General features: G+C 35.7%; 4 protein-coding genes across 7 annotated transcripts; 2 read left to right on the forward strand and 2 right to left on the reverse strand.

The window, feature by feature from the left end:
- Nucleotides 1-265: 265 nt before the first annotated feature.
- On the reverse strand, nucleotides 266-10,621 carry LOC109099340 (RNA polymerase-associated protein RTF1 homolog). 2 transcript variants are annotated; one of them, XM_042769210.1, is made up of 19 exons: nucleotides 10,463-10,621; nucleotides 8,340-8,450; nucleotides 6,244-6,394; nucleotides 5,955-6,159; nucleotides 5,396-5,513; nucleotides 5,195-5,306; nucleotides 5,012-5,041; nucleotides 4,783-4,924; nucleotides 4,069-4,246; nucleotides 3,851-3,933; nucleotides 3,682-3,769; nucleotides 3,444-3,551; nucleotides 3,259-3,336; nucleotides 3,017-3,138; nucleotides 2,483-2,540; nucleotides 2,331-2,408; nucleotides 2,134-2,232; nucleotides 1,943-2,057; nucleotides 266-1,382 (listed from the first exon to the last, which is right to left on the reverse strand). In XM_042769210.1, the coding sequence occupies exons 1-19, from the start codon at nucleotides 10,544-10,546 to the stop codon at nucleotides 1,276-1,278; spliced, it is 2,067 nt and encodes a 688-aa protein (XP_042625144.1). In that variant the 5' UTR covers nucleotides 10,547-10,621; the 3' UTR covers nucleotides 266-1,275. The 2 variants fall into 2 exon arrangements, with proteins under 2 accessions (XP_042625144.1, XP_042625145.1); XM_042769211.1 differs by lacking the exon at nucleotides 5,012-5,041.
- A 22-nt stretch (nucleotides 10,622-10,643) lies between these two features.
- On the forward strand, nucleotides 10,644-14,331 carry ndufaf1 (NADH:ubiquinone oxidoreductase complex assembly factor 1). 2 transcript variants are annotated; one of them, XM_042769241.1, is made up of 5 exons: nucleotides 10,644-10,833; nucleotides 11,926-12,489; nucleotides 13,415-13,600; nucleotides 13,888-13,962; nucleotides 14,120-14,331. In XM_042769241.1, the coding sequence occupies exons 2-5, from the start codon at nucleotides 11,971-11,973 to the stop codon at nucleotides 14,258-14,260; spliced, it is 921 nt and encodes a 306-aa protein (XP_042625175.1). In that variant the 5' UTR covers nucleotides 10,644-10,833; nucleotides 11,926-11,970; the 3' UTR covers nucleotides 14,261-14,331. The 2 variants fall into 2 exon arrangements, with proteins under 2 accessions (XP_042625175.1, XP_042625176.1); XM_042769242.1 differs by lacking the exon at nucleotides 10,644-10,833 and adding an exon at nucleotides 10,895-11,055.
- Nucleotides 14,284-19,243, reverse strand: LOC109100603 (nucleolar and spindle-associated protein 1-like). 2 transcript variants are annotated; one of them, XM_042769230.1, is made up of 12 exons: nucleotides 19,036-19,243; nucleotides 18,687-18,752; nucleotides 18,452-18,601; nucleotides 18,139-18,328; nucleotides 17,914-17,997; nucleotides 17,620-17,732; nucleotides 16,464-16,514; nucleotides 16,100-16,260; nucleotides 15,767-15,927; nucleotides 15,569-15,691; nucleotides 15,350-15,455; nucleotides 14,284-14,818 (listed from the first exon to the last, which is right to left on the reverse strand). In XM_042769230.1, exons 1-12 carry the CDS (start codon nucleotides 19,108-19,110, stop codon nucleotides 14,731-14,733), a joined length of 1,368 nt encoding a protein of 455 aa, XP_042625164.1. In that variant the 5' UTR covers nucleotides 19,111-19,243; the 3' UTR covers nucleotides 14,284-14,730. The 2 variants fall into 2 exon arrangements, with proteins under 2 accessions (XP_042625164.1, XP_042625163.1); XM_042769229.1 differs by having other exon boundaries at nucleotides 16,100-16,263; nucleotides 19,036-19,242.
- Nucleotides 19,244-19,340: 97 nt separating this feature from the next.
- Nucleotides 19,341-21,015, forward strand: oip5 (opa interacting protein 5). Its single transcript, XM_019114044.2, has 5 exons — nucleotides 19,341-19,718; nucleotides 19,836-19,902; nucleotides 19,998-20,120; nucleotides 20,642-20,723; nucleotides 20,854-21,015. Exons 1-5 carry the CDS (start codon nucleotides 19,487-19,489, stop codon nucleotides 20,938-20,940), a joined length of 591 nt encoding a protein of 196 aa, XP_018969589.1. The 5' UTR covers nucleotides 19,341-19,486; the 3' UTR covers nucleotides 20,941-21,015.
- The last annotated feature ends 1,258 nt before the right edge of the window (nucleotides 21,016-22,273 follow it).

The raw sequence follows: 22,273 nt of genomic DNA on the forward strand, positions 1-22,273 counted from the left end.
TATATATATATATATATATATATAAAGATAGAATTCAAAAATATTAATTTCAGGATTTGCTTTCACTTATCAAAATGTTTTAAACAAAGTATTTTCTCTGGGGATATTTGAATTGGCAATTATTTATAGGTTTTTACTGCATTCTCAATATCACTTTCCATCCAATTAGTCTTTTTTATTATATCCCTTTTCTAATGACATCATTTTCAAAATTAAAATTAAAACTAAAAGAGCCATCTGAGCAATAAATACACAAACACATGAATTATGAAACCGTTCCTCCTTTATTCAGCCGCACTCACTCAAGATCGCTTATTTACAAGGCATGCCACAACGATAGGAGAACTGACTAAAAGACTTCAATAATTAATGATCAATAATTAATGATCAATAACACTTACATCAGCTCTGAGGGAGACAGAGGGATATGGAAGGAAAAAAAGAGCAGTTTAAAAAAATAATAAAAAAACTGTTACATCAATTCTCAATGTTTTCTTGTCCATGGCAGACATTTATTTGATCATTGTCTTACAAGAAACAAACGCTTATATTTAAGGAGTGTGATGTCATTGTCAGACTCCCTCTCTGATTGGTCGGCTCCTCATCCTCTAAACCAGCAAGCAGAGGTAAGCAGGACTGTCCTAGCAACCCAGTACAAATGGTTTCGGGGGAAGAAAAGAAAATGCTTGTTTAAAAAACTTCAGAGTGCTTTCAGGAGGAACAAGGGTGCGAGGCAGACCCGATCACATTATTGACAACTAATTACCACTTTCAAAAAAAACGCCCAAGATTTGTGTTGTCTTTTTTTTAATAGTGTCCTTTGAGTCTTTCACAAGCTTGGATATAAAAGGGTCGTTTCTGAGAGGGACAAAATATGCTGAATACATTGGTACGAAAAGGAGAATCAGAGGTAATGCATTTCTGTTCTCATGTCTACACACGCCGTAAATAACGCAGAGGACTTTTCATCTCTCAAAAAGTGACCCTTTGCAGGAAAAGACCTGAAAGTTATCATTATTCATCAATATTTCCTCTTACAAACAGGTGAAACACACACACTCACACAGTCTCAGACACGCTCAGTCTTAAAGGTATGCACTTATTCTTTCTCTTTATCATACACTCTCTCTCACACACACACACACGTACGTTCACATACTTTCCCAAACACACACACACACACACACACACACACACACACACAGGGGTGGCCACAGCTGTAGACCCCCGGCACAGGTGTCCAATCATGCAGGAGAGGATTTTAAAAAACGTAGGTCAGATGAGTCCCCGTCTCTTCTTGTAGTCCTCCAGGTTGAGAGATCGACGTGGTGCCCCATCTTTAACAGGCAATGCATTTGAACTCACTGCCAAAGACTTTGCTTCTGTGGATGATTGAAATAAATTGTACAATTTAAGACATCAGATCATAGGATCAGAATCATGTACACAACTGTTCAAAACTTTGGTTTGATGTTTTTGAAATAAATCTCTTAAAAATAGTTATAGTGTACTATATAATTACTATTTCAAATAACTTTTCTTTTGTAATATTAACGTAATTTACTCTTGTGATGCGAAGCTGAATTTTCAGCATCATTACTCCAATCTTCAGTGTCACATGATCCTTCAGAAATAATTCTAATATGCTGGTTTGATGCTCAAACAAACTTAATATTTCTGTGGAAACTCTGATCTTTTTTTTTTGTTGTTGTTGTTGTTGTCAAGATTGTTTGATGAAGAAAAAGTCCAAAAGAACAGCCTTTATTAGAAATAGATATTTACTGTCACTTTTGATCAATTCAATGTGTCCTTGCTGAACAAAAGTACTAATTTCTTAAAAAAAAAAAATTACATAATGCATTGCACTGCACTGCTTAATTGTGCTTTCCTGCTGGACATCAAGCAAATTCAAATATAGCTATTAGATCTGTGACAAACTTACCAGCATTAGGAACCTGCAGGTCGATTTTGACATCAAAGTCATGAACTTTAAAAAGGTCCTCTGAGAGGTCACTGGATTGCTTGGTAACATCTTTGTCTTTCTGGCTAGCCTGGCCCTGCATAATAAACAAATTAATCAAGTGAATTCTAGGTCAGAACAGGCTCATGTTGCTGTGGGTGTTTGTGCGTTACCTGTTTATTAGCCAGCTGGCTGCTGTCTTGGCCTGAGCCTGAACCGTATTTCTGGTTGAGATGAGCCAAAATAGCGGCGTGGACGGAGGGATCTCTAGCCTAAGAAAAAAAGAGAGAAAATTCAGTTTTTTTTTTTTTAAATGACCCTACACTTAAAAGCAAAGGAGAACACTAGAGCTGACAGAAAGACTCCTCACATTGGACACCATAGTCGGTTTACACTGCCGTCTGGTGAACGGATCCATCTGCTGGTTCTTTGAGTTCTGACCCTCTGCCTGAAACACAACCAACACATTTCAGATTCCAGAATGTTCTTTAGGAGAGTAACAGCTCCAAAGGTAACACCTACCACCAATGCCTTCTCAGACTCCACAATGTTCCAACTCCGATTTCTCTGGTTGATATAACTGAAAAAGAAAGAAAGAAAAAAATTATTATGAAGAAGTTAGAGGTTTGGGATCAGTAAGATAAAAAAAATTATTACTTTTATTCTGGAAGGCCAAACCAAATTGATAAAAAGTTACAGTAAATACAACTAGAATGTTACAAAAGATTCCTATTTCAAATAAATGCTGTTTTCTATTCATCAAAGAAAACAAAAATCACATTTTAACACAGTTAATACTCATATTAATTGATTTCAACATTGATAAGAAATGTTTCTTGAGCACCAAATGATCACATTAGAATGCTTTCTGAAGGATCATGTGGCACTAAAGACTGGAGTATTGCCTGCTTAAAATTCAGCTTTGCATCACAAAAATAAATTACATGTTAAAATGTATTCATAAAAGAAGTAATTTAAAACTATTGACCCCAAACTATTGAGTAGTTGTGTAGTGAGTAATAGTCGTAGCAGTGTTAGTGTATGTGTGTTTCTGACCTGATGGCAGAGATATTTTTGGTTCTCTGTCGGTCAAGCGCTTCTGCCCTCTCCTCCAGCTCATTCAACTGATCTTGCAGTACTTTCGCCTTCTCTCCATCACCACTCTCCTCAGCCATGGCCTGTACACAAGATGCAAGTTATGCAAGATTAGCATGGGATCACAACTATGCACCTAAACAGAATCATACACCAACCAAGGGCATATCTACTTGTGATACATCTAAAAAAAAAATTACAACCTTCTCTTTGAGAAGCTGTGTTTTCTTCATGGCATAGTTCGGTGGAGCCTTTCGGAATCTGTCTTTTTCTTTGACAATCTGTATAAAAAAAAAAAAAAAAACACATTGTTATACATTGATAAAACTGACAACCATCAGAATATCCTGTATTAGAGACAATAGGAAACGAAATCAGTGGGACGCACATCCTCAATGTCTTTATCATTGAATTTGTAGTTGACCGCCTCCTTGATGGACTGCTCTTTTTTGCTGATCTCATCCAGAGTAGGAAACTGCATTCCTGCTGATATCATCTATGTGGCAGCAACAAGGTTACTAAAGGTCATGCACATCCCATAATGGTACCGGTTGACTGCAGTTTTTACGATTAACCTAAAATGCAACAAATTCAACTACAAAAAAAAAAAAAAAAAAAAAACGTACCGCCTCTTTCCATTTCATGAATTCATTTTCAGTGAACTCCTGATTGGACACGAACTCAAGTCTGAAGACTCGTGTGTCATTTCCATGTCTGCAAACATGACACATTACATCATTGGTGGAAGGCAAAGAAATAAATGCATATATAATCAGTTTTCCTGTGCAAACGTACCGGAGCTGAAGGCCTTTATTCGTTCGTGTGGACCCCAACTGATAAACTTTAGCTGTCTCGACCACATCAATGATTTCAGCCACCTGCAGGATTTCATTTCAGAAATTGTCCATCTATAACTCAGTATATTGCACCTTATATCTTAAAATGTGTGCTTTTAGGTTGCAATTGCTGAAAGATGTTCATAACACGAAAAGGATGAGAAATTTTTCACTGACCCGATAAACGGGCTTGCTGCTACTGTTTCCAATGCCAATTCGAACAAAACAACCAGTAACAGTTTTAGCAAAGAATGGCATGTGACACCATCGCTCCAGCTTGTGCCGGGACAGCCGGATCCGATTCAGTTCATCTGGTAATGACACTGGCTGGGACTTGGGCGGAGCCTCTTCTTTTCTGAAATACAGATACATACTTGATAAACATGCTTGTTACAGAGGGACAATATTTTTCAAAAAAATATTTATGCATCTGTAAGCTTAAAATCTATATGTATTAAAAACAAATACATTTACATATATACACATAAACTACCAAAAAGTTTGGTGTCTGTTTTCTTTTTAAAGAAATAAAAATCTTCACTCAGCATTGATGCATCAAACTCTATTTGTAATGTTCAATAAGACTTTCAAATAAATGCTGCTCTTTCCTGAAAGAAATTGCATCATGGTTTTCAAAAATAAATATTTATTTAACATTGATAACAACAAGCTGTAAATTTATCTTTGCTATCACAGGAATAAATTGCATTTTAAATTATAATAACATTTCACAATATTACTGTTTGAAAACATTAAAGTTTTGAATGGTAGTGTATATCTCTATAAGCATATTTTTTAATTTTTTAAATTTTTAAACTTATAATGCAACAATTTTAGCTATCCACTTTGCTGCTTAATACTAAGAAGGTTAATGTGTCATCTAATACTTACTCCTCCTCTTCATCAAAAGATGATGACCTTGAGCTGCGGTCACTCTTTACTGAAGACCTGTCATCGTCATCTTCCTCCTCCTCTTCATCATCTGAGTAGACCTCACTTGTCTTCAGTGGTTGCCTTTTGGCAAGGAGCTCAGCTGAAATGTCAAAGGTTACAAATCAGACACTGGCAACACTGGCTATGGAATATTCACTTTTTGCACTCTACACTTTAATCTGCTTACTGTTTTTTTTCTTGAAGAATGGTGAAGGAACTATGCCCAAGAAATGTTTCAAACATTAGAATTCCAAATTGTAGTTACATCATGTTGTATGTGAGTGTCATCCAGTAATACATTTTTATTTTCATTTCCAGTTTGTTATTCAATATTGTTTGATGAACAACGAGAAAGTTATTAAAAACTTACCAGTTCTGTTTTTTCTCTTCTCTCTTTCTGCTTTCAGTTCTTCCATGGCCTGTGACTTCTTGTCCAGCTTCTCGTCTCTCTTGATCCGTCTCTCTTTGTTGTGGGACATGACCTGCATGAACAGACAGAGAAAACACAAGTGTCAGACCATATCTGCGTTTATATTTTAAGAAGGACTTGTTGGCTAAACAGTTTACTTACCACCTGAGTGTCGGGGACCTGAGACAGCTTTCGCTTCTCCTGCTCCTCCTCCTGTTTCTTCTTCTTTTCTTCCTTTTCCTTTTTCTTTGCAGTCTTCAGCTTTTGCTTGATTTCAAACCTTATTGGGAGAAATGCAATGGTCATTAATTGATAAGCATAGTATATTTACAACTTTTTATTTTAATTCTGCCCTCAGTCACAGCTAGACTGAAATTATTTCTGCACAATACAACCAGTGTTGTTATTGTAAAATAAAAATAAAACTAGTAAAACACATTTTCAGCTATATAAAAATACATAAAACAATAGAACACACATAATTACTTAAACCAAAGTAAAAAAAAAAAAAAAAAAAAAAAGCTAATTCAAAATATTAACAAATACTATTTAATAGTAAATAAAATAACACAGAATACAACATTGTGAATATTGCAATAATTTAGCGCTCTTTTTATTTTGTGATAACCCTTTTCTAAAAGACCATGTCATTTAGGTTAATTTCGCCTAAAATGGTAAGACAAATTAGTTGCTCAGATATAAGCTCTGAAATTCTTCTCACCTCCTCTTGAGGACTTCTCTCTTCTCTATACGGTTAAACAGCTCCTGTTCTCGTTCTTTTTCCGTCATCTGTTCCAAACGGGCCCTGTCCTCCTCATCCCCCATTAGATCGTCTCCATAACCATCCCGGAAAACCTCATCCTCCGATGACGAGTCAGAATCTGAGCTGGAGGATGAGCTGTTACTGTCGGAGTCCGACACCTCACCTAGAAACGTAAATCAGGGAGAAACAACTTTTCTGTTCCAGTTCCAGTGCTGTACAACATTACTGAATCCAATCGCTGCCTTACCCTCCTCTGGAGCCGAACTCTCTGCTGAACTGTCTCCATTTGAGCTGCCGGAAGAAGCCGCCTTGCCCTTTCTTTTCTTGACTGTGTTCTTCTTTTCGGGCCCTTTACTAGGCTTCCCTTTCTTTTTGGTTTTAGTGCCTCCAACAGTCCACTAACAGATCAACAGAACATATTGTTAAACATTTAATTTACTAGCAGCACATTTTCACATGGACACTGAGGATTTCTTTCAGAGCTATGATAAAAGTATTTCAAAAAAGCAACAGCATACACTTCACTCCCCCAGTCAGACACAAGACCACAGCGAGTGGTTTTAATTCACCAGTTGTCGCGTCATTAAAAGAAATGCGTACTCATCAAATAATTCCCCTGACTGTATCATCATATTATATTAACATTTAAATTCCCAGGACATATGTACTATATATTATATATATATATACATACATACATACATACATACATATACATATACACACACACACACAATATATATATATATATATATATATATATATATATATATAATTTTTTTTAACTAATTTTTTAATTACTTTGGACCACCTTTAGTTTTGACAATGGTAACAAAAACATTTATAAATATGGGGTATGTCTTCCAACGTGGTTGTTTGAGAAATAAAAATGCACTGCATTCGTTAGGGTTAAAATAATTGTTGCCAAAAATACAACATGCCAGAAACATGTTGATCACTGCAATAATGATCCAGTTCTAGACTTTTCTTATTTAAACCCATTTATGATGTCTTGGTTTCACCGTTCTATTCTGTCGGGATTACATAATAATCTTGTTAGTTTAGTATGCTTGAAATAAATAGCCTATAGCATGTATTTATCTAATAACATTATATTCCACATTCAAGCATATATTATAACTAATCCTGACCCATTAAAATGATAAAACTAAGAAATCATTTATTTCCAAGACCACATTGTATACAATATACATTATTCACAATCTTTGCATTAATCTACAGTAAGCAGAGCGACTATGAAATGTGCAAGACCAACAATATATACTACTAATAATGGGTTTTATAATACAGTGCATATTTATAGATTTTAAGATGATGGCGACAGGAGCACATGTGAGTGAATGAGATGAAATATCATCGAGAGATGACAGAAGTGTTGCCATTTATGATAGATGTGGCCAGAAACACACATCCAGGATGCAAACTGGCAGGCTTCTCAAATATGTATCAGCGGATCAGGTCTGTGTGAGAAGGGAGCTGCTAGCCTATGATTTCCCAAGCACATTTTTAAAAAGCACTAAAGTCTTCACATGGAATGTGATAATGCACAGCCGCACCAAAACAGACACATAAAATGACAATCAAGTTAAGTGCGAGTAGTTGTTTGATCTCATATGACCTAATGTAAGAACCTACAATAATAAACCCGTTTGACCAGTGTGGCGCTGTAGCGCAAGGCAGTAATTCAGCCCTCCTGGCATTTGGATAAATATGTAAATATACACTGCACGCTTTCCTCTCAATAACAAAATAAACACAACAAAAACTGACCACAGTGTGAAAGCAGCAGTTAAGAACACATCTGATTACAGCAATGTGGAGGTTACACAAGCTCTGCAGTTTAGTACTCTAGTAAAATCCAGTCACATCAAAAATATTTCATTTTATTTATAATTTGGTTTCCAGAGATCAAAGCTTGATCTAGCTCAGGACTGTTTTGATTATCATTACCCTATAAGGTATTTTAAGAATGATTAAATGTACAACTAAATATTTTAACTAATTGCAAAAGCTGATTAAACAATAAATGCCTACTGATTAATCAGTGAAATAAAAGATGATTATTTGATTATCCATTCTAATAATCATTAAATTAATCAATTATCAAAATAATTGTTTGTTGCAGCTCTATGTGATGAAATTACATCAGATAAAACAGGCCAGCTGAGATGAGTACGAACAACTGTGTTTGCCCAACTCTGAACTGTCTGACATATATTTTTAGACAGTTCAGGCAAATGTATTGAATATCCAAAATGTCTAATTGCACTGAGAACATCCAAAAAGTCAGAACCAACATTTAATAATAGAAAAGCTTTATACCTCATCATCGCTGTCTGATGTCTCAGAGTCTGTGGAGGCAGCAGGTTTGCTAACAGGCTCTTCCTGTTCATCAGAATCCACACGCTTTCTCTTGGCAAGAGACAGCAGTTCCTGCAAAAAGCAGAGGAAGAGTTAGTTACACTTTTTCTCAAGCACCAAGTTAGATTCTTTGTACTTGGGGAATGCCCTCTTATTGTTGTTCATTAAAAGAAACAACAACAACAAGTTGTCATGATGGAATCTATCCTCCTCCACAAAATGCTGCTTAATGTTTAATGCTTGTAGGGGAGGTGTGGTGGCAAAAATAATGCTCTACACCTTTTATGAATAACAAAAGCAGTCCTATATTTTAATGAACCTGAATAGTGATCTGTGAGTATGCCTGTCAGGGTGTCCGCTTATATTTTATCCTGAAGTACTAGAACACATAACAGAGGGATTTGGGATAGCTACAATCCAACACTGTCAATGCTCCGACAACAACTATATTGGCTAAATAGTGTCTAATGTACAGACAGATGTCAAACTCCACTGAGAATGGGGATTTTAGTCCAATTATGACCTTTGTTTGAGGGCAATGGTACTTATTTAATCTGTTAGCATTCTTCTCAGCATATCATATGCATGCAACTCCAAAACACTTTCGTTTCTGTATAGATGTCAGTTATCACACTGCTGTTAGTGTTTGTGTTGTGGTCTGTTTGGCTGCTAGCTGGCTAGCTCCGTAACTTGTCAACAACAGTGAAATGAAAATGAAGTGCACAGGTTGTTCAGATGTGCACTAGGGAGTGCTGCCTATAGGGGGCGTATCATGGTTCAAATGAATTTGTTCACCATAGAGCAGGGGTTTCAAAATGGGGTCCAGGGACCCCAGGAGACCGTAGGGGAGTAATAGGGTGTCTGTGAGAAATTTTAATGAAAAACTGCGTAAAATCTAACACTAAATACATACAGAAAAAAATAAACAAATTATCATTATATAAAATAGGCAAATAAATAACTACATTTAAAAAATAGAATAACAATTAGATTTAAAACTAGAATAAATTAGATCCCAATAAATGAAAAAAGTGAATAAAATATAATCAAATAAATAAACAGTTCAGTACTATAGGTAGCAGAAAATAATGCAGTAATGTAACTTAATAGAAACCAAATATTTTCCAAATAATATTTTAGACATTTATATAATTTTTTTTTCACAGAATAAATTGGGTCTTTATACAAGAAACTATATAGATGCACTTTAAATTTTAGGACGGGGTCCCTCACACGCGGATGACTGTGTTTTGTGTTCCATGGCTAACAGATTGAAAACTCTGGTCACAGAGCAACTGAAATGTTCAATTAACGTTACAGAATTGATTACTTGCTTGATCATTAATTCAAAACCGAGTATTTGTAAAAAGAGTAAATGCTTCTAATGACTAAATGAACTGTTTAACTGTCAGCCCTGATAACCAGCATACCTACATACCAACATTAAAACATTTTAATTTTGGGTGAAATGGCACAAATCAATTTATACTTTATTCTTTGTCTAATGGAATGTTTAAAATGTTAAAGAAAGTAACTTTCAGAGAAAAAAACAAAACAAAACAATGGGCATTAGCTGTTTATAGCACATCATAAAACATATCTGGTTTGAACACTTTAGAAAAAAGTAAATTTTTTTTACTTGAATATGTCCCCATAATCTTTCAAGTATCATCTGACTTTAACTGCCCAATAAAAAAGCTGCTTTCTGGGACGTGTTTTAGAGCCTTCGGTCCGCTCTAGTCTCTCGTCATATTTCTACAGCTACAACCGAAATAGAAGTTTAGCCGCGGTGCTGTGACGTCAAGAAGTAGAAAAGGTTCCAAACGCACGCGGCCACATTTGTAAAGCCGAATTACCCGCGTGCTGTAGCCGACAGTAAAAAGCATGTGACATATGTAAAATTCAGGTCTGGCTGTCTCTAAAACAACACGACGCCACAATACAGGCCTCTGCTAACCAGCTAGCTTTCCCACATCACTTAGCATGGGACTTCAACACACATATACAGTTCTGACACCTTAGCGTCTCAGAGATCGGTAAACAGCGAGGATTTTGGATCACATTCACATGGATGATATTCCTACCTGATCCAAATTATCATCGCTTGCACTATCCTCCGAGTCAGAGTCAATCACGACCCGACCTTTCCGTTTCTTTACATTCACCATGGTTAGCTGCCTGGCTCCCCTGTGTGTGTGTTTAAACAGCAGCGCCGCACTCCTCCACACAAAGGCGCTAGAGCTACACCACGCATGCGCACACGTCACTCTCATACACACGACTACATAAACAGGGTCACAAATGTACTGTATCTAATAATTATACTTTATATGTATGCATACAGTTGGCGAAAATCATAATGATATGTGTCAATCGCTAAATTTGAAGTGCTTGGGAATCAACTGCGACAGATATTTGTTGTCGGTAGGACCCTAAGCACGTGTGCTTGTCCAAGGTAAGGACAGATTATATGACGGACCGTAATGGGATGTTTGAGTGTCACAAATGAGTAGTGAGAAGACGTAGTTACTTTTCAAGCCATGTTTGAAGTTTACTTACTCATTTAGGTATTTTTAACTATGATAAACGTGGTTACACTCGGTTTTTTAACATAGCTGTATGTAACTAAAACAGCACGCAGTGGCTCTTGACTTGTGAATGTCATATAAAATCAAAGGTGATTTATTCCTATTGCTAATTCAAGACATCGTGTAAGTGTTTGCAACAAAAAGAGACGACTGTAAGATATCCAGGGGCTTTTTACATTTATTATGTGCCATTGTGGTGCTCTTTAGCCCAGGGGTTTCAGTCATTTAGATGCCACCAAATATGATCGTCCTCACGAAGGAACCTAATCCTAAAATTTAAAAGGCAGCCATATAGATTAATCTATAAAGACCTAATTTATATTAATAATGTAATAATAATTTACATTGATATGCCATAAACCAATTTAAAATATTATTTGGAAAATATTTAGTGTTTAAGTTTTAAGTTAATTATTTAAAAAAAACCTCACTTTAGTACTGCTGTTAAATTAATTTTTATAATTAATTTATATCAAATTTATGTACTTTAATCTATTTTTATTATTTACTTATTTTAATCTAATTGTTGTTGTTTTCATTATTATATTGTAATATTTATCTAATTATTTTAGACTATTTAGACATTTAGAAACTATATATTTAGGGATGCGAGTCCCTTGCATGAGGATGATTATATTTGGAGATCCGTGGCAAAAATGATTTATTCTTGCTATTTTGGATTATTAATCCATAACTGAATACTTGTAGAAATAATTTCTTATTCCACCTTGCAGTGTAATGATTTGACAAAAGGCTACTAATGATTAAATGAACATGGACCACCTGTAACTTCGTTGTGACCCCTTGTTTGAAATCCCCTGCTTTAGATAACTGACATTTTGATTTGGATTAGTGAAAACAGTTGAATCCAGTAGTTCAACTGACATGATATATGATGGTAAATAAAAAAAATTTAAAAAGGCATTTCATTAAATATGATGTTTTCATTTTTTTTCAAGATTCTACTGGATGCCTGATCTGATCGCAAGAGCTACTACTAGCAAATGGCTGCGTCAAAGACAACATTAAAAACTCTGTTTGGAGTTTATGGTGTCATTCACAGACGGACTCTGTTATTGCCATCTACCCTAAGATGCCCAGTTATACTGAGCACCAGGAGCATCTATGAGCGTGATTACCGCAGACCAGGCCAGCCTCCAGACACCCGTTGGCCCTGGCAAAAGATACGATTTGATTTCTCCAAAGGTGTCGAGGGTATCAAGAAGCACATTGGGTTGCTTAAGGATGAGTTTGTCCAGCGCTGGACTGGACCTGAAGGAAGGCCGCTAATAGAGCACATGCTGGAACAGACACGTGTCCAGTGGGAGTTCCGTGGACCGGAGAGTCTCAATCAGTGGGTGGTGTCATCCGATCAGGAGATTGGGGGTCGCAGTGAGGCATACATCAAACTGGGCAGGAACAACACCACATGTTTGCTGTACGGGACCTTGTGCTCCACGCCTCCCCGTGATGGAGAGACTCGATACAGTGGATACTGCACTCTGCGCTCCAAACAACCGCTGGTCAGTGCCGAGATCCAACATCTCTCCGTCTGATCTATAATTCAATTCCTTTTTCATCATCTTTTAGACGTCGTATGTATTTATTCCTGTTTTCTTATTTCTGCACTAATCTTTCTACAGGACATTGATAGCCACCAGTTTATTTGTAAATATAATGGAAAAGTGTAGATGAAATTAATATGATTACTTATTCCATTTTAAATTTATATTTCCTTTGTTTATTAAACTCCATCTGATCTGTAAAAATTGCATGAAAAACAAGGTTTAGACAGAATCTTGGATTTGCATTAGCATTCAAAAGTTACCCTAACAAAGGCTTTGATTAAAAACACATTAAAAAAAAAACAAATATTATTACAATTTAAAATAAATGTTTCTATTTTAATACATTTTAACATGTCATTTATTCCTGTGATGGAAAAGCTGAATTTTCAGCAGCCATGGATGCAATGTCACACGATTCTTAAGAAATCATTCAAATGCTGATTTGGTACATATTAAGAAACATTTCTTATTATTATCATCAGTGTTCAAAACAGTTGTGCTGCTTAATATTTTTGTGAGAACCTTCATTTTTTTTAAGATTCTTTTTTCTTTGATGAATAGAAAGTTCAAAAGATTCAGTATTTATTTAAAATAGAAACTTTTGTTAATATAAGTGTCGTTGTCACTTTAGATCAATTTAATGCATCCTTGTAATAATCTTGTAAAACTCTTAAAGTCAAACTTTTGGTAGTCTATAGGTGTGTTTTCAATTTATAAAGAAAAGTACATTATACTTCTATAATTCATGAGTTGGATGTTACATAATAAATAGAAACTCAGCTTTAGAGGTTGTTTGCATCAATTTACATGCTTTTAACGTGAGCAGTAAAAGAGCAATAACATGTAATTTGCCCTTTAAAATAATTATTTTCTTTTGCAGGCCTCATTTGACAGAAAAAAGCAGTATGACTGGTCAAGTTTCAATACATTACATATGCGTATCCGGGGAGATGGAAGACCGTGGATGGTAAATGTGTCTGCTGAGACCTTCTTTTCTCATCAGAGAGATGACATCTACAGTTACTTCCTCTACACTAGAGGGGGACCCTACTGGCAGGATGTCAAGGCAGGTCTTAAGAAACTGAACATCAAAACACACTTTATCTGCAGTTCATCTGAAAGTGCATCCAAATGAATCTGTTTTACACTACTGTTTAAAAGTTTGGGGTCAATAAGATATTTTATATATTTGTTTATTTAATTATTCAGCACAGAAACACTGAGAATTCCTGTTTCAAATAAATTCTGTTTTTCTAAATTGTTTTATTAATCAATTAAAAAAAAAATGTTAACCCCAAACTTTTGAACGGCTGTAACATTTTGTTCAAACTTAATTGTAAAACACTTTTACAGATTCCATTCTCCAAGTTTTTCCTTTCCAGCCGGGGAAGAATACAGGATGACCAGCATGTCCTCTGGTTAGATAAGGTCAGCACCGCTTTCGTGTCCTCATAGTTTATCTAGTAATTGATATGAGCATTTAATATTTATCTTTCCTCTGATGATATATTTATGAGAGCATTGTGATGGAAATTCATTACAACATACCTCAGACTTTTAAATCAAAACTTGTGTGTGCCCTTAGGTAAAGAGTATTGGTTTTACTTTGGGAGATAAGGCAGACGGCCCATTTCAGCTTGAGATTGACTTCATTGGTCTGTGCAATGACCTTGCCCACACAGAGGAGTTTGCATATGAGCTTTACAAGAGAAACCCAGAGGTCTAGTTGGATTAAACAACATTCAGCAATTGTAGAGAACAGACAGACACAGCTTTATTAATAAAAACTTAACTGGATCTATTTTTTGAAGGCCAAAATCTTTTACACACACACACACACACACACACAATGACATTTAAAACAAAGTAGTACAAAATGATAATTTATGAATATCACTCAAGTTCAAATAAACATTTTGTGTGACCAATGTTTTGAGTGACTTTACTGTTTTTGTCTTTGTTTACAATAAATTGAAGCCCAGTAAAAATACTAAATAAAGTACTTCATACTAAATAAAAGGGCAAAAACTTTTTCACACAAATCAAAAACAATTTAAAACATATAAACGTATAAAAAAAACAAGCATTTAGAGATGAGCAAGATATGTACAAAAGTTTGGAATAAAACAGACAAAAGATGAAAGCGAAACATGTACAGTGAGAGTCTAAGATAATAAAACAGTAAAAACACTGGAGTTAGGCCATGCTTAGACCTCGTCTAGCACCCAACATCATCTCTTTCTTTGTTTTTCGGTCTTCTGTGTGCTTGGCACGTCGCTCCTCTCTGAAAGTTAAAATGAAAAAAAATATTCAATGTGTATGAGTGTAAGAGTTTAATTCAAGACAATGAGACACAATAAATTCAAATGTACACGTACAGTTTAAAAGTTTGGGGTCAGTAAGATTTAAAAAAAAAAAAAAAAAAAAAAAAGTTTTTTTTTTTTTTAAATCGCTTATGCTCACCAAAGTTGCATTTATTTGACCAAAATACAGTCAAATCAGTAAGAGAGTGAAATATTATTAAAATTTAAAATCACACTAATATGCTGATTTGCTGCTCAAGAAAATATTTGTGGAAACCTCGATACATTTTTTTCAGGATTCTTTGATGAATATAAAGTACAAAAGAACATTTATTTGAAATAGAATTTTTTGTAACAGTGTAAAAGTACTTACTGTTACGTTTGATCAATTAAATGTATCTTTGCTGACTAAAAGTATTAATTTCTTTAAAAAAAAAAAAAAAAAAAAATATTAACCCCAACCCTTTGAACAGCAGTGACCAATCAATGCACAACTAAAATAAGCCCCTCACCTGGTTTGAACTTGGTGCTGTTTATAGTTTTTCTGGTGTGAAGGAACAGTCTGAGATTTATTAAGTGCTGTGTTCTCCTGTTGAGCTCCAAAAGGCTTCAGTTTTCCTGCAGAGATAAAAGACGACAATGAATAGCAAGCAGATTCAATTCAAGGAAGCACTGTCTGACATGTTAGTTCTGGGCATTTAATTCATATTTTTGTCTGAGTGTGGACATACCTTTGTGCGGTTTGTAGGTGAGTGGACGAGAGAGACTGGCCTTCAGATCAAATGCGCTCTTCTTGGTCATACTAGGGGTGACTGACTCACTGTTGTTCCCATTAAAAACAAATGGAGTAACTCCTCAAAAACAAAACAAAGGCGTCATAATTTTTTTTTTGATAAATGACTAGCGCAGTGTAGTGGCATTCCTCTTACCAGGTGTATTAATGGCACCAACACTTTTATTAAGTTCAGGTTTAGTATGAACATCAGATTTCCTCCCTGGAGTGGAAGTCAGCGGGATGAGAGGAGACATACGAGCTGGAGTCTTTACCAGCGAACGCTTATATTCGTTATCGTGAGTGGTTTGTGAGAACCTAGAGATGGAAACGCAGCAGTTAAGTAAACATTTAAGTACAGCTGTATAATTTGTTATATAATAATACATTATTTTCTATTTAAACTCCATAATGCTTGGCTTTAGCACAGCAATTTCAATACTAAAAGCATTATAAACGTAAATGAATTCGAGCCCATTGATGTATTTACCGAACATTGATTTTATTAGTGGTGAGGACAGTTGGCCTGAAGGTGGCGCTGTCCTTCAAAGCAGACTTGCTGGCAGATTGCTGAGTGAGCCTGCGTTTTTCTGCCAATGTTTTTTTCTCTTGCACTCCAGGACTGAAGAGAGACACTCGGCTTGCAGGCACCTTCTAAAGGGAAAATACCAAAGTTTGCTTATAATTCAGGTCAAAGTCTTCGACATACAATTCTCATTTAACAAGATAAATGTTTTTTTTTCCTCCACGGTTTTATAAAGATGTCACTATTTGACATAACTTAAGGGTGTATGTGAATTCACAGTGAATCATGAAGACACTACAGCTGATATTCAAGCTGTTTGGTAACTTACAGTTTGAGTCTTTGTTTCAACCGATTTCATCAGCGTCTTTTCTGACAGAGTCTGAAATTACAAAAATAAACCACCTATTAAAAAAAAAACATTTGGAACTCAAACTACATTGTTCAAACCAGTATTACTGTAGATTATATATATATATATATATATATATATATATATATATATATATATATATATATATATATATATATATATATAATATTTTCAATGAGCTTTTATTCATTTTTTTGTTTGTATGTGTCAGTTATATATTTTTCCAGTTTGTAATTTTAACAAACTTTTTTCAGTTTATTGCAAAGGCAACATTTATATTAATTTTAGTTTAAGTTTTCATCTAATATTTATATTTTGTTTAATTGCAATTAAAGTGCCCCTATTATGCCATTTTTAAGGTTGCTAATATTGTTTTATGAGTCTCCTAAAACAGGTTTAAATGCATGCAAGGTCAAAAAACATGTTAGTTTTCTCAGAAAAGAGATTTAATTTTACCTCATATCTAAATGATTCATAAACGACTCCTGCGAAGCAGTTCAAAGAATCAATCTCTCTAAACCCCTGCCCTGTGTGAGCCCTCACTGCTGTGATTGGTCAGATGGTGCAGTCCTTTGTGATTGGTCTCTCTACAGCTCTGGATTGGTCTACCGTGTACAGGGTGTGTCGGAAACGAAACGCCAATTGCCTTGACAGAATGACAGCCCTGGAGACTTGTCAACACATAGAAAAGATTGTATGGATTTGCAGATAGTTTATGTTCACATACAGCTACATGACACACTGCATGAAAGGTAATAGTCGAAAAGGCATAATAGGGGCACTTTAACAAAAATTGTTTAATTCAAGTGACTGTCTACCTAAAGATTTAAATATTTGTCATATTTGCTCATCCTCATGTCATTCCAAACTTATTTTCTTCTGTGGAACTATTTTTTGCCCATACGGTGGAAGTCAATGGGAACCAAAACTTTTTGGTTACCAGCATTGTTCACAATATGTTCTTTTATGTTATACAGAATAATACAAGTCATACAAGTTTGGAACAACATGAGGGTGAGTAAATGATGATAGAATATTTTTTGAACTATCCCTTTAATGACAATAACACTGGTTATTATTATTTGACAGGCCAGGGTTTCACTTTCATTTTTACCTTCAGTTCCTTGACAGAATTCCTTACCACCTCCATTTGTTTGTTCTTCCTTTGGACATAAGAATCGATGGACTCCATCTTTTTGAAGTGAGCCTCATGGAGTTTCTTGAAGTCTGGGGAGAGTGATTTGCAAACACATTACTCAAGGGCAGAGCTCAAAATATTTGGTTACATATGTCAAATAAGCTCAAGTGAAACAGTGAACTTAACAAGAACAAGAAACTGTCTTTGAATAGTACAGGAACTGGAAAATACATGTTGTTTTAGTGTATAAAGTTGGAAGGATCTTATTACTAGGAGTTGTCGGCCGCAGCGCAGGCTTTCTCTTCATCAGACCCTCAAGACGGGGGATTTTACCCACTGTTCTTCTCCCCACACCTGCAAGATAAACATTTTAATAGTCAACACCACACACACTGTGCAGGAACAAATTAAAAGGCAACTATCTCTCTCATCTATTAGATCTTAATTAATTAATAACATCTACATGAACAACTTAAAATCAAGGCAAGTTTTAACCTTTAACACTTGGCTCTGCAGGAGCATCTTTAGAGTCTGGATTGGTTTCCCCAGATTCTAGACTGTTCTCCACAGGATTTTCTTTAGTCGAAGGTTCAGGTGGAACTGGAGTCTGTGTGTCCTCGGTTGAGGACACCTTCCTCCTCTTGGAGCCCCTTCGGCCCTCCTCTTTTGCCGGCGTTTCTTTAGTCTAAATATTAGATATTAAAAAATGAATTACAAAACCCAAAACGTGGATATAACGTGCATATCTAAATGTAAATGATAAAAGATTCTGGATTGAAAATGAAAATGTACATATGCTCATGAATACCTGAGCAGTGGCAGGTGTGGAGTCACTGAGCTTTCTCTTAGCGGTACGGCCTTTTCCCCGGCGCTCGGTCACAAACGTTACAGTGTGCGCGCCCTGCTCGTCCACCGCTGAGGCAGCATCGTGCGCGTCCGCGGTGGCGGCATCATTTCCCTGCAAACAGTGCAGTGTAATTGTTACAACAGTTCTTCTCATTTCAGAAAATGCTGACAATGCAAAAATAAAAAATAAAACTCACGTTCTCAGATGTCTGCTGTTGATGTTGCGAAAAGTGTTCTTTTAAAGCTTTCAACAGCTTTTCAGCCTAGAAACAAGTAAAAACTGAGTATTTGATAAAGGCAGGAAACAATAAAAGCAGCAAACTAAATGAAAGGGTTGTAATTTAACGTTAGCACAAAAACGTCAATAATATAACCCAAAACCTAAAGAAGTGACCGTACTTAGTACAGCGTCCGTATAAAAACACACGTGATAAATCTAACGTTACTTTTACTCATGCAATGTACACAATACAGGTCCTTTAGTACACATGGACTGGCTGCATGCAAACATCACTGCATCAGTTTACCGTAGTAAACGCGATTTACCTTCACATTTGCTTTCAGTCCAGCCTCTTTCGCGAGACGCTGCAATTCCGCATATTTAAGCGAATCCAAATCCATATTGTGGATAAACTCGATGTAAAACCAGCAGATATACAACGGTAATGTTGAAATTGACGATTGTCGAAATAGATCTAACAGCTCGGTTTGTTTTTAGGTGGGATTGTCGTTTGAAAATTAACGTGTTTCAAAAACAGCCATTTGCGCTAGACGATTGGTTGAGAAGCCTATGACGACGCTGCACTACATCCAATAAGAAGTAGCGTTTATGTCTCGTTGGTTTTGATTGGCTTAAAGGGTTCAACAAAGGCGGGTTATGAGTGAGCGGTTTAGGGCGCCACGCCGCCACCTAAAAGTTCGAGCGGATAAATTAATAATCGTGGATTCGTCTTTTGAACTTGTGTGAGCAAGAGCGACAATCCCTGCGCATGTAATAATGTCGAACAGCACTCGAAGTTTTCACGAAAGCTCTTATGATATCAGTCCGTGTGACTCGACACAGACTAGTTCGATTACAGATCAGCTAAGAGCAGTGAAGGACAGAGAAGTCTGTATGGTAGACTATAGGAATTGCAGCGTCCTACAATGCATGACATGCAACACAGTACTTGGAGACTCTCTCGGCATCTGTGGGGAAGTCCAGAGCCTTCAGAGTATCATTTGTCTGAGTAAGTGGGTTTGGGAATACTTTTGAATGCATGCAGACTCAAAATTGTGCAGATGTGGGTGCAGTCATGAAAAAGGCACCAAACACGTGCATGACCGCTCCATTTGAAACTTTGCAGAAGTTACTGAGGATGTGAGGGTGAATAAAAAGCTGGAGATGAGTTTGAAAGGACATCTGGCTTTCTCGTAAGTATTGCTGTCTGTTGATTTCAACTACTGCAGCTTATGTCCCCCATGCATGTGCTGGATGTCCCATTATCTTGTGATTTCTCTCTCTGTAGCACCTACCAAGTCCTTAACTGTGCTGGTTGTCATGGTGCTGTTGGCCTGGTTCTTCACTCCACCCCAGAACACCTGTCTGCTTTAAGAAATCTCTTCTGTTTACAAAAAGATCTGATAAACTGGTGGGTGTAGTCTGAAATAATAATTTGCACACTAACAAGTGCATTTCTTTAAAGGAACAGTTTACCCAAAATGAAAATTATTCTCAGGCAATCCAATATATAGATGTGTTTGTTTCCTCTTATTTGGAGAAATGTAACATTACATTATGCCTGCCGTCACAATGAGAGTCCAAACAGCAAATAAAAACATCACAATATCGATATTACTCAAATCCATCAATTAATGTCTTGTGAAGTGAAAAGCTGTGCGTTTGTGTGACTGGAGTCGTCTGGATTATTGAGATGTTTATCAGCAGTTTGGACTCTCGTTTTGATGGCACCCATTCACTGCTGATGAATCCATTGGTGAGCAAGTGATGTAATGTTAAATTACTCAAAATCTGTTCTGATGAAGAAACAAACTCATCTGCACCCTGGATGGCCTGAGAGTGAGTAAATTTTAATTTTTTGGTGATCCATTCATTTAACATCGCTTTTTTTCTGGTTTCATCACTTTTTTTTCATATTGTTTTACGTTTTAGCTACATGCTAAGAAGTGGCACATGTGTCAAAGCCTCCAAGGTCAACTTCAAACACAGACTCATGGACAAAAATATTAAAGAGGTGAGTATTTTGCCCATATATAGTTTATTTTACAGAAGAGAACCAACATTATATTCTATTAAATTATACTATAGTTGTTGCTCAAGTCATTTGGGTTGAACATTTGTGAATTTTTTTCACCACTTTCTAGCTGAAGCAGGATTTAGAAGCTCAGCTGAAGCAGGTGAAGATTCTGGAGGGAATGATGAAAACATTGTGCACACACAATGTAAGCTAAAGAAATGCCAGACATGGAATATGTACAGTTGTTTTGTTGTAACTCTTCAAATAAAGTATATATATTTTTGTATTATGTATTGAATGACAGTTTCATTCTTTGAAAATGTTTAAAAATGTGACAAACTTGGTTACCATATTGTATTTCTTTATTTACATATGTGCAGAGAAAGGAATTGTATAACGGTAAATAATTGTGTATATAATGTTTTATTATTATTAAAGTAAAATGTCTAATGTAGTCCCTTACACTAATGGAAAAAATAACAATAAAGAAAGAAATCAACACGTTTATGATTGGCACCATGCTGCTTTTTTATTGCTAAAATGTAATTTTTTTTTGTACAAAATCATGCGGGGTGCATCTGTAGTGCATAGATCAGACTAAGCATAGAGTTTCACATTCAGAGGCAAAATAAGCAACGCAAATCAGGTCAAAGCATAAACTTATGTTCTGCACTATTTGCATTGAACATGAAAAAGAACTTCTCATTTTATCCCATTTAAACTCAATTGTCAGTTTTGCTAAAACGTACTATATGTTGCCTCTTGAAACACAGACTTGTTACATTTTCATAATACAATACACAAATCCAAAAAAGTAACTTTTTTTTTTAAATGAAAACATCTGTGAATAATTTACAGTAGCAATTAACCTTTGGGATTTCATGCATTTGAAAAGAAAGACACAACATTGGTCCACTCAGATTTATAACGTTTCTGCATAAATATGTTCAAGCAAAGTTTAATTATTGCATGCAGCACAAAACATTTCTTATCCACTTTTACCATGCATCAGCAAATGTTTTTTTGCACTCTTATTAAAAAATAGTAGTTAATACCCAATGGATCTTTTTAGTTTTGTGGTATATTGTTTACCCAGGATTCACTGAGACAATGAATCATCAGAGTGCTCATATTGCTGTTAATGAAAATAAGCTGTAAATATACATACAGCTTATGTGCGTTCCACAATGGTTTTGTATGCAAACATGCAAAGTCAATAGAAGGGCATAAGCCCTGCATATATATATTTACCACCTATCAACTTTCTTCCACCTGTCCAAAATATAAAAGTTTTTTAAAATTTGTCAGACCCTTGGTGCTACCTTCACATATTTATTTGGTGTCAATGAATAATGGGACTGTTAAGAGCTAGTTCTATACTACGAAATATGAGCAATGGGATGCTCTGGATCAAACACTTACCACTGTCACAAATATGCTACAGATTTCTATTTCACAAACACTACTGAACTATTCCGACACTATAATTCATGCATAAACTGATTATTGCTTCTAAACGTTGAACTTAATACACATCATGGCTTGCA

The sequence above is a fragment of the Cyprinus carpio genome, chromosome A13 (assembly GCF_018340385.1).
Source record: "Cyprinus carpio isolate SPL01 chromosome A13, ASM1834038v1, whole genome shotgun sequence".
NCBI lineage: Eukaryota > Metazoa > Chordata > Actinopteri > Cypriniformes > Cyprinidae > Cyprinus > Cyprinus carpio.

Excerpts from the sequence above, each read along its gene's own strand:
- LOC109099340 (XM_042769210.1), bottom strand. The coding sequence starts at position 10,546 with ATGGTGAATGTAAAGAAACGGAAAGGTCGGGTCGTGATTGACTCTGAC. Across the intron at positions 4,925-5,011 it reads ATTCTTCAAGAAAAAAAACA|CTGAGCTCCTTGCCAAAAGG; the intron begins GTAAGCAGATTA and ends TTGACATTTCAG. Across the intron at positions 1,383-1,942 it reads CCTGCAGGTTCCTAATGCTG|AAGCAAAGTCTTTGGCAGTG; the intron begins GTAAGTTTGTCA and ends AATCATCCACAG.
- ndufaf1 (XM_042769241.1), top strand. The coding sequence starts at position 11,971 with ATGGCTGCGTCAAAGACAACATTAAAAACTCTGTTTGGAGTTTATGGT. Across the intron at positions 12,490-13,414 it reads TGCGCTCCAAACAACCGCTG|GCCTCATTTGACAGAAAAAA; the intron begins GTCAGTGCCGAG and ends TTTCTTTTGCAG. Across the intron at positions 13,601-13,887 it reads CCTACTGGCAGGATGTCAAG|ATTCCATTCTCCAAGTTTTT; the intron begins GCAGGTCTTAAG and ends ACACTTTTACAG.
- LOC109100603 (XM_042769229.1), bottom strand. The coding sequence starts at position 19,110 with ATGGATTTGGATTCGCTTAAATATGCGGAATTGCAGCGTCTCGCGAAA. Across the intron at positions 17,733-17,913 it reads GCTGCGGCCGACAACTCCTA|ACTTCAAGAAACTCCATGAG; the intron begins GTAATAAGATCC and ends CACTCTCCCCAG. Across the intron at positions 16,264-16,463 it reads TTGAAACAAAGACTCAAACT|AAGGTGCCTGCAAGCCGAGT; the intron begins GTAAGTTACCAA and ends TTTTCCCTTTAG.
- oip5 (XM_019114044.2), top strand. The coding sequence starts at position 19,487 with ATGTCGAACAGCACTCGAAGTTTTCACGAAAGCTCTTATGATATCAGT. Across the intron at positions 20,121-20,641 it reads CAAAAAGATCTGATAAACTG|CTACATGCTAAGAAGTGGCA; the intron begins GTGGGTGTAGTC and ends TTTACGTTTTAG. Across the intron at positions 20,724-20,853 it reads TGGACAAAAATATTAAAGAG|CTGAAGCAGGATTTAGAAGC; the intron begins GTGAGTATTTTG and ends ACCACTTTCTAG.